The sequence below is a fragment of the Mchenga conophoros genome, linkage group LG23, assembly GCF_057382185.1.
Source record: "Mchenga conophoros isolate Kocher_MC1m ecotype Shallow Benthic linkage group LG23, M_conophoros_male_GT1.1, whole genome shotgun sequence".
In the NCBI taxonomy this organism is placed as follows: domain Eukaryota; kingdom Metazoa; phylum Chordata; class Actinopteri; order Cichliformes; family Cichlidae; genus Mchenga; species Mchenga conophoros.
Genome location: NC_140547.1, coordinates 3671318 through 3682194, shown reverse-complemented (window position 1 = coordinate 3682194; position 10877 = coordinate 3671318). Strand labels below are relative to the sequence as shown.

The 10877-nt window shown below is 41.0% G+C and overlaps 1 protein-coding gene across 2 annotated transcripts in view; it reads right to left on the bottom strand.

Moving 5' to 3' along the window:
* Window positions 1-295: 295 nt before the first annotated feature.
* The window catches only part of trabd2b (TraB domain containing 2B), a 70906-nt gene continuing 60324 nt past the window's right edge, over window positions 296-10877 (bottom strand). For both annotated transcript variants that reach the window (XM_085265491.1, XM_085265492.1), the window contains 3 exons: window positions 3825-3921; window positions 1447-1731; window positions 296-1162 (listed from right to left, as the gene is read on the bottom strand). In XM_085265491.1, coding sequence (XP_085121617.1) covers window positions 937-1162; window positions 1447-1731; window positions 3825-3921 — 608 coding nt within the window. In that variant the 3' untranslated portion in view covers window positions 296-936. The remainder of the gene's footprint in view (window positions 1163-1446; window positions 1732-3824; window positions 3922-10877) is intronic.

The window sequence follows — 10877 nt, the reverse complement described above, 5'->3', positions numbered from 1 at the left end:
CCATGTTTTCCTTGTATTAGCCAGCAGGTGGCAGACTCAACTCACATGTTGCTTGTTTCCCTAGTTAAAAACGTGTAGTTCCACTATAGTTTCTATTCATTTTTCCAGATAATAGTCATATTTGAATGTTTTTGACAATTCCGAAGTATATGCTTCATTAGATTATGACAAAAAATATCCATAATTTCACGCTTTAAATAAAGAACAGATGGTGGTGTTATAAACGTATTCTTAAACACACAGTTTATGTCTGCTGAAAGAAAGACCGCTTGATGCACTCGATTAGTTTACAGACTGTATTTATTTACGTTTTATTTCAAAAAGCAAGAAAATATACTCTTTCTTCCAGAAATAATAAATATACAATATTTCTTTATGAACAAAATGCACAATTTACAAAGTGGCATCTGAGTGCTTCTCTGTGTGAAGGTAAATGCCTCACACAGTACCTTGTTTATTCAACTCATTTCTTTTCACAGAGTTATAACTGTTAGTATGACCTATTCTCATTATTAAAGTCAGTCTTATTTTTCTACATAATATTACAGTTTTTATAGGTAAAAGACTCCAGCTCTTTAAATTTACAATTCTTCATTGTGCTGTGTGTTTGTTATTCTATCTCAATACTTTCAGGAGGTTTGGACTTGACCCCACTGCAGTTCAACATAGTCCACGTTTTGCTTCTTACGCAGCACAGAGCTTATTCCACACATTATGAGACTTGGCAAGTTTTTAAAGACATTGGCATTTCAGCAGCCTGAAGCCGATCTCGCTCTATGGTGGAGAACGGATCGTCCCACGTTAAGACGTCTTATCCTGACTGAGATGTTTCTCCCTGACAATCACTCCTTGTTTGGCTTTATCAGGTACGCTCCACTGCTCTGGTGTGGATGAAGTATTGTCCAATGTTTCTCATGAGGTAACACTTTCTTTTGGTCAGGAGGTGAACAATATGTGTGATAAAAGCCACGCTAAAGCACAAGACAGCGTGACTTTGCTGTGAGCTAGCTGGGCTGAGCTGGGGCTTGGTGAAGTGGAGGAAGGCGAACTATCTCGATCTATCTCGTAGATCTCCATCCGCCTGCGATGCTTTTGGTAGGTCAGCGGAGGCTCCACTGTCACATAGCCATTGATTATCCTCACGTTTGGTGGTGGGGTGGTGCTGAAGAAAGGAGGGGGGGAAAATTAGGTTATGAGGAATTTAGCTAGACTGGAAAAGAACTGAGTCTTACATGATCTCCGAACAATCACATGCATAACATTTCCAGTACATATTCAGCAGCCAATCTCATTGTGGTCTTTTACTTAGGGACATCCAGAGTTTATTAATAATCGTCATCAAGCCAGTACAGTCCTTACAGACATTCAATTGTTAAAAGATTATTATGTTTTGTTTAAAGAGGTACAACTCAGCTACAGTCAAACTAATCATAATAAATATCTCACCCATCCCCAATGCGAACCCACAGGTCACTGAAGAGACGGGGTCTCCCGTGGCCACGGTGAGCTTTGCGTGGCCGTTTATGGCGTCCAAACTCCTCTAGCTGGCTCAAGCTGTCAGGGAGCAGCATGTGAGGCAGCTCCTCCCCTCCAAGGCCAGGCATAGGTTCTGGATCCTCGAGCTCCAGCTCCATCTCTGGACTGGTTGGCCAGCTAATGGGAGATCCTGTGCTAGTGTCTGTATTCTCCTTGCTGAACTCTGGTGCTGCAAGGAAGTCTGGACCTGCTGCCCTGGAGCAAGGGAGGACAGGACAGACAGGGGATGGACTCAGTTCTATTAATACTCACAGAAAGACTTTTACCCAAATATTAGATCAAAATAGTTTCTTTTAGTATTTCTGTACTGTTTCGCAAGATTTCCAATGTGCTACCAGACAGTGGTGTTGTTTGTGGTTTCTGACCACCCCATGGCTTTCCACTTACACCCCATAACTTCAGTCAAGGACATGAACACCAGAAGGGCGTCCTTTAAAAGTTGAAAGACCCAGCAGACAACGTAAGAGGAAGTTGGAACTCTCATGGCAATATATTGTGCATCAGAGCTGACATTTGATCAAGAAGACCACCCAGAATCTCCTGTCTTCAAATATTTTTGCCATGCTGCTCTTTCTTCCAGCCATTACTCATACTTTCTTCTCTCTTGTTCTTTTCCTGTCAATATGGCTCGCATGTGACTTTGTGTTTCAGTAGAGCATCAAAAATATGTTTTACACATCATTCAAGACCTTTCAAATGAAATAAACAGCAGTAGAAATCGCATGCTTTAGTCACGATTTCTTTTGAAATACTTATAATCAGTTTTGTCTCACCGGTCATGATCAATTTGTCGGTTTGCCTTTCTGTTTTTACAAGTTTCAACAACCTTGTCTCACCCAGGCCCTGATGGCTTGGTCAGTGCGATGATAGCTCCAGGCCTGCGGTCAAGCTACTGCACAGCCAAACCCAGCTCTGGGCTGCTCTGTCAGTCATATAATTGTGCCAGTGGGTTCAAAACACTCCAGGTCTGAGGCTAACAGCTTTCATAAACACCTCTCATCCAGCCATCCTGTGGTGTGTTTCCTCGCCTGTCAGATCACCTTGTATCGGAGAGCTAGAAGTGTCAGCTTGCAGGCAAGTGTGTGGTCATGTGTGTGTGTGTGTGTGTGTGTGTGTGTGTGTGTGCGTGCACGCAGTAGACACAAGTTTTTCGTGACCACAGTAAGTCAGTCCACTTGTCAGCTTTTAAACCATGAACCACTGGCTGAAGCCCACAAGCCTGGAAACAGGATGGAGAGAGATAGGGAGGCTACATTTACAGCTGTAATTTGCAGTGAGAAGTTTGTGAAAAGCTCCAGCTGGAGGGATGAATTGTTTTTACTGTTAGAAAAAAGACTGTTCTTGTTATGCCTTGTTTTTCCATTTTTCCATTCCAGCGACTGCTCTTATTATTTTATAGGCCCATGGATCAAACCCTTAGGTGAGAGTGGAGGTGCTGTGTGCCAGTGATTGGGCCTGAACACTAACAGACATGAATAAGAGTTGTAGAAGGCCACAGGAGCGAAGCCAAGACTCTTTCTGAGTCATGTATGTGTTGCATAGTTGTAAATTTGAGCATCTCTACATTTATCCTGCATACATGCATGCATGTGTTTGTATGTTGCAGTGAAAGCAGACAGAACCACCACTCTGGCAAGTGGCCTTTGGCAGCCACCAGAAAGGGGGGGGGGGCAGAAGCAGGCAGGTGAGGGAGGTGATGAGGTATCAAAGGATTCTTGCATAGCACAATTTGGACCGTATCTGCACTCCAATAAATCTGCTGAGGTTAAATGCCTCAACTCTCAAGAGAATTAGACAGATGTGGACAGACTAAGTTGGGGGGGGTCGGTACAGATACATGTGGATGTGCATCTGTATCCCTGCCAAAATCTACAGTAAGAGTGCACAAATGTTCTGCTTCACAGTCTGCACTGCCATAACATTATCAATCTCATGCACATAGAAAATCACATTCTCTTTTTCTTTTTCCATTAAATATCTTGTCTGGTTAGAAAAAGTCATAATTTTAACATGTAAAGAGTTTTAAATAGCTCTAAAGTGCCCGATTACTCAGTCAAAACCGGAATCATCCAAAACTCAAATTTAATTAGCGCAATTTATGTGTCGTCATCAAGAACTTAGACTCCATAATGTCAAACAACTGCTTTTCTAAAGAGTAATCCAAGCAACCACTTATTTTTTTCTATTTTTCAGCAACTTATTTTTGTTTTTGTCTTTGTAACCACAGTCATTTAATCAAATGACATGCTCCGTCATCTGTTACTGCGCACTCTTGTCTGCTTACTCACTCTGTGGCTGGCTCTTGATGATCAGAGGGCATGTGGACAATCTCATAGCCCTCCTGCCTCAGGATGTCCAGCACGCTGTGGTTCCCCAGAAAGTGGCCTAGCAGTGAACAAAAAGCAAACCAAAACAAAACAAAAAAACAGAGGTCACAAAAGACTCAAACTCAGCTTCTTGCGGCGCATGTATTTATCTTCAAGAGTAAATCTAGCCTGGATTATGTTTCATGGATATTTACTTACGTTGAAAGCACTCAATTATTATATAGTGAACAAAACTTCCATAAATTTTAGCTTTGTTTTCATTGTGGTGCTGAACATACCAATAACATGTTTGTGTGGCCCACTATCTGAACTCTTATTTTCTAACAACTGTAACAGACTATATCTTCCTAACACAGGCAACTATAGCTTTGGTCAAGAAATGTAAGCAAACCTAAAAGTGCTTCTATACATTTTAATGTCCATATTTGTCCGACAAATACCAGAGAAACCGTGCCAATCTAAATTTCTTGCATTTTCTTGTGGACTGCCTCATTAAATATGATCTTTTCTCAGCCAAGTTTTAGAGACACTAATGGATTTTGGTGACAGTGACAACTCAGACATGGAGTGAAGTGAAGAATCTGCAAGATAACAGGGATTGTTCAAATGAAAACTTGGTCTGTCTATCGGGCACTCAACCTCTTGCCTCCCTTCCAGCCCTCTCTCACTTTCCATCACCTTGCATATGACTCCTTCAGTCTAACATCAAACATTCAGGCCCCAGCCGCATGCTGATGAAAGCTTTTTTTTTCTTTTAATTTATCCCATCAGCCGATAATCCTGCATGTCAGTCAACCCAGCAATAAGCCATAATGTAGCCTGACATCACCCTCACCAACACGCACTCCCTAAGAGAGGAATTCATATTTGTGCGCAGACGTATACACATACTCAAACACGCGCAGGAATTTTACACACTCGCACACCTCAGCTCGCTTATTAACAACACGCTGACAATATTCGAGCCTCTTTCTTGCTTTCCGTCGAGGCCTTCTGCTCCCACTCAGCTCCTCACCCCCTGCCAATTTTATCATTATAATGTTCCTGATCATTCCTGAAAGTCAAAGAAAGAGGCATGCGGTGTTACACTTTCTTGGCAGCTGAGTTCAAAGGCAGTGCTGGGATAGGCCGTGGAGTGAGAGGAGGCTTCTAACAACAGAGCGTCGGTGAGATCAGATGGGATTACACAGAGGGCCGAGTGTGAGTTTTTTGTCTGGGTGACAGTGAGTGTGTGTGTGTGCTTGTGTTCTTCTTTTATTATACTTACATATTGCCATAAGAAGTGATGACATTTTCTCATGTTCATAGGCTTAAAGTTTTTATGGGAGAAAACGTATGATTTTGTTGTGAAGTCAAAGGTACAGTACAGTACTATTTAAGTATTTGTTGAGTCAGTTCACGTCCTTTGACAACTACTACTGTGAAAAAGTCTTGCGCCACCCCTCATTCATTTATATTTTCCTTCCAAGGAGCCAAACTTCATTGGGGTTTTTTCCAAGTATTCTTGAGCAATACATATCCAGGCTTTCTGAAGATATTTCAAAGTTTTTCTTTGGACATTGTTTCTTTTTCGTTCTTTTTTTCAGTCCAGTCATTGTGCCCAACCATTTTTAAGGGAATATTTTCATATTTGGTTAGTAATTTAACAGTGACCTGTGAATCATTCAAGCATAAAAAAGGCAACTGAATTAAGAGATGGGCCAAGAGATGGCGTCTACATGTAAATTTTTCAATTTTGTCTATAAAAAATACAAAAGATCACACAGTTTGACAAACCTAGAATCTTATTTTTGCACAAGCAATTCAAAAACTGGCAAGGCTAGACACGTGGGAGCCAAAAGAAGAAGTGGCAGGACTGCAAAGGATCTACAGCAAATAAACAGTGAAAGTCATGTCCTTAAGAAATACGGGGGAAAAAATCCAGCAAAGCTCTGACAGGAAGCAGGGACAAATGGAGGAAGTGTGTGAAATTATACAAAAACTGGACTGTAAATGTAACAGTGTTTATGTAGCATTATTCCACTTGCCACAAATGTCAGTGTAATGGGGAAACAGAAGCAGAAACCGGTTACATAAATTAGTGGCAATGGATCTTAACGAGTGTTGAATCTTGATTTGAAATTTTTGGTTCAAACCGTTGTGAATATGTACAGAGGAGGTCAGGAAAGTGGCACAACAGTGAGTGTTCACAGTAATCTGTAACACATAGTGGAGACTCTGTCAATGGGCTGGATTTCATCAAGTGTGTTTGGGATCTCGCCAAATGGATGGAAAAACCAACGGAGAAAAAAACTGTCGGATTTTGATCAACCATATAATACCATCTATCACGCCTCTGTCAGTGCGCCCCAGGGTGGCTGTGGCTACAATGTAGCTTGCCATCACCAGTGTGTGAATGTGTGTGTGAATGGGTGGATGACTGGATGTAGTGTAAAGCGCTTTGCGGTCCTTAGGGACTAGTAAAGCGCTATACAAATACAGGCCATTTACCATTTATCTACACATGTTTCAATAAACTACACATGTTTCCTCTTTTGTCAGCAACATACCGGTATAAAGAAATGAGGGATGGCACATGACTTTTGCACAGTACTTTTGCACCACCATTAGGTCAAAGGATAATTAGACTGACAATTGGGAATATTTCTACACTTACAAAGGCCAACTGTATTGTTATTTGGTTATGTAAGATAAGATAACTCTTTATTGTCATTGCACAGTCATACATAGTACAATAGTACAATGAAATTGGAAAACTGTCCTACGTCGGCACTACATGTAACACAACACGACACGATACGACGCATCACAACGCAACACAAACAACACAAACAACACAACACAGTATAATAACTTAGTAATAAAAAAAGCCAGTCAGGTCAGCTATTTGCATTGATCAGGGCTGTTGCCCTGTTGTAAAAGCTGTCCTTGAGTCTATTTGTTCGGGACCTCAGCAGCCTGAACCTCCTGCCAGATGGCAGCAGCTTAAACACCCCGTGTCCTGGGTGTGTACCGTCCCGTAGAATGCTGCGTGCCCTCTTGAGACAGCGAGTGCTGTACAGGGAGGGAAGAGGATGTCCAATGATTTTTTGGGCCATATTGATGACCTTTCTCTGTGCTGTGGTGCAGCTGGAGAACCACACACCGATGCAATATGTCAGCACACTTTCAATGGAGAAGACGGTCAACAGCTCCTTCTTCAGGTCCATTTTTCTGAGGATTCTCAGAAAGTGGAGACGCTGTTGGGCCTTCTTTAAAACCGCAGAGATAAACAGATAAAACCGGCAGATGGCCACTGCTCCCTGAGCTTTGTTCTGCTGGAGGTTTCTTCCTGTTAAAAGGGAGTTTTTCTTTCCCACTGTTGCCATTTTATTGTTGGGGTTTTCTCTGTATTATTGTAGGGTATTTACCTCACAGTATAAAGTGCCTTGAGGCAACTGCTGTTGTGATTTGGCGCTATATAAATAAAACTGAACTGAATTGAAAAGAACAGCATTCTTCTTTCTCTTTTCACCCTTTCCTTCAAACAAGATCTTGGGGCCAAAGTCAGCTCGTTCAGTGACTGCATGCTGACAGATTTAACCTCCTTCATGTCTGTGTCAAGCAGCTATTTCATTAAATTCAGTGGGCTCGGGGCAAAGAAGAGCATGTGCCGCGTGTTTGCTGGGTGTGAGGTCAAGCTGACTGTTTCGTGTGTTGGCTTGATTTCCTCTACTCTGCCATCATTCATAACACACCTCGACAAAGTTGTGTATATTTATGCGTAACTTTGTTTGGAAGATGACATAACAAACAACCATATGGGTTCAATTTTTACACTTGCTGTAAAACTGCCATTCAGTTTTCTGTGGAGGGAGAATTGGTTTGGATGCTAAACTTGCATCTGCTGCTTAAACAGCCCACTGAATGCACACACACACACACACACACACACACACACACACAACAAGCAAGCAATATTTCTCACAACGAGAACCAACACTTATGAAATGTTGGTAACTCTCAAGTGAGGGACTGCACATTTCTTCATGAATTGGCTCCGTTTGTTGAACAAACAAAACGTTTTTCCAAGTTCTTACAAATCCATTCTTTTGGAAAAAGTTAATTCACAAGCTTTTCATCTGACAACAGTGGCATGTGCATTGTTTGTTTCATTGTAGGTTTGTGGTTCGTGCCTGTGTGTGGGTGAGTGACTGGGTAGAGAAATAATAGCTCTTTCCAAGCAGATGAAGGTGCGTGTGGGAGGCTGAGCTAGTGTGTTTGTTTGTGGAGTATTCAGACAGTAAACAGTGTGGTGCTTCTGAAGCACAGAGCAGTCTTAACAAACAGCTCAATTAGCTTAAATGTAATAAGAGGTCAGCTGACTCCTAATTGCTCCCCTGCTGCTTGTAGTGCTCGTGGGCTGACCGCACAGGTAGCTCACTGTAAACATGCCACTCTGTTTTAAAGTTACAGTACTTAGTGACACCCTAATCATTGCAGTGTAATGCTCGCTATTAATGTTTACTTTTCAAGTTTTTACGGAAAGACCTTAAAAGAAATGTAAAAAAGAGAAAGCAATGTTTTTCTTTTTCCCAGTGTCTTTAGCTGTCTCGCCCCCATCTGCACATTGTTTGAAGATACACATCCAAGAACATTTCCTTCTTTTCCGTAAATTCAAATTTTTATGGTTTTGTTCAAGCAATCAGAACTCTTGGATAATATTGAGAAAAGATTGTGGCTTTGGTTAGAAAATTGGTAATGGCAAGTTAACATGTCCTCATGACAGAAGATGAAAATATTCTCCTTAATCAAAGGATATTTGATGCCTAAACACGATGCCTAACATATTGGGCTGGACAACGTTTTGCATTCATTCGTGGTATAAAATCAATGTGGAACCGAAACATTCCTCAAAGATTTTTGGTCCATTATGACGCAAAGTTGCTGCAGATTTGTCGTCAGCAGATCTGTGACGTGAATCTCCTGTTGCCACACATGCACACGATGGACTGTGAAAGTTATTTTATGTACATTAAACTACAGTAAAATGTAAGAAACCAGTTTGAGATGATTTGAACTTTGTGACATGTTATCATGCTGGAAGCAGTAAACAGTGACCCTACCATGTGAACGTTGCAGCAGATTCATCAGAACAGGACATGTTTTTACAGTTTTCTACTGTCTCACTACTGGTGAGCTGTCTACATACACATACACACATAATATTATCAGTTTGTGGCATCTCAGTTTCTTAGCTGATAGGTGGCATCTATTATGGCTTTGTGCTGCTGTAGTTCACCCAGCCAAGCTGCTTACATCTTCATGACTTTGTAGATTTCTCTCAGTGTACGGTCTCAGTGTAAAGTCATACTTTAAAAATGTTTATCATTAATATTAACATAGAAGTGGAACACAGCTTCTGTTTTCATCATTGGCTTCATTGCACTCAAAGGAAAATATCCATATTATTTACCCTTCTCATTGTACTCATACGACATAATGTTTACTTGGAAAAATAATGAATACTTGTTTCTTATGACTTTTCTTATGCATGAACAAAATGCCAGTTTCATACATAAGTCGTGGCAGGAATTTTGTTTAAAGATTTAAAAATACACAAAATAAACATTTACTAAATATTCTTTGAAATTCTTTTCCATATGGGTCGTATTTAATCTTCCAGTAGACAAGTTGCTCTGCCTGCGACATAAAAAGAATAGCTTGTGGGAATGTGGCTTCAGCCCAACTGCAACCACTACCATATATCAGCCAACCACCTGCTGTCATTTCTCCAACTGCAGATATGTGTTTTTCAAATATTTTATTTACTTAATAAATATTTTGTTTTAAGTAGGAGCAAGTTTTTGCTGTGTATACACCCTCTCACAGGGTGTTTCCCCTCCCGTGGCTCCAGAGCGCAGAGTTAATAAACCAGCAACTCCTTTATTTAATAACCATCCCATCCTGATTTCCACTTACAGTAGCAATGACTTAATTTACTCCACTTGCACATTCACCTTTCTATGTTTGCCACATCTGCCTGTCTCTTTATCTTCCATATCCAGGCTTCTTAAGCTTCTTAGCTTCCATTTTGCATTTGTTTTACAGTCAGTTTTTCTCTTTTTTCCCTCCATGCAAGTTTTTTCGGGAGGGATGTATTAGTGTGTTTTGAAAAGAAAAAAGAGGTATTGCAGCATGTCTAGGCATTCACGCTCAATTTAAACCATGTCAACGCTTGGTCTGCACACATCCTTCTCTCTCTTTCAGACCTTTCCCTATTTTTCCTTCCAAGTTAAACCTCACCGAGCCTCGCTTTATGCGTGATTCTCCATCCTTTCTTTCTATATGCTTTTGCACATCAGTCAGAGGAAAGAGACACTAGTAGCAAAGCAGGAAAAGCAAGGAAAATGGAAACACTGAGCAGTTAGGAATTTGACATTGCTTCAAGAATGCAGAAAACGCACAGGAAGAGAATTATGTTATTTTTCAGTTTTTGCACAAACAAATGTGTTTGCAATTACTTTGTGTAAACAATGCATCAACTGATATGCACTAGTGGTTAAAAAAAATCCCACATGGCTTACAAGCAGACCACCTCATATGAAAATTGCACAAAAGGAGCACAAAGGAAGAGAGAATAGAAATAGATAATTGGCAAGTGGTTTGAGAGGAGATGGAAAAGAAGGAGGAAAGGGTGGAGGATAGAGAGGACGATCAGAGGGAGAGAGGGATTGACGTACGCCCTCAACCCAAGCAGAATGCCTGCTGGGCATAGTTGCTACATTATGGTCCAAACAAACACAAGCAGTTCCCTCAGAGCAATTTAAACAAGTGGGTGATCAAGAAATTGGAAGATGAGTTAAAAAGAGAAGAAAAGCGAACATCCAGGAGACATACCCAGTGAATGGATGAGAAAGAAAAAGCATATTAGCTGACAAGGGTGTGTTCCACTTTTGGTTTGTTTGGAAATATGTTCCAGGACGAGGGCAAGCGCAGACAGAGATAATGTGGAAAATGTTACTCTCATCTTCA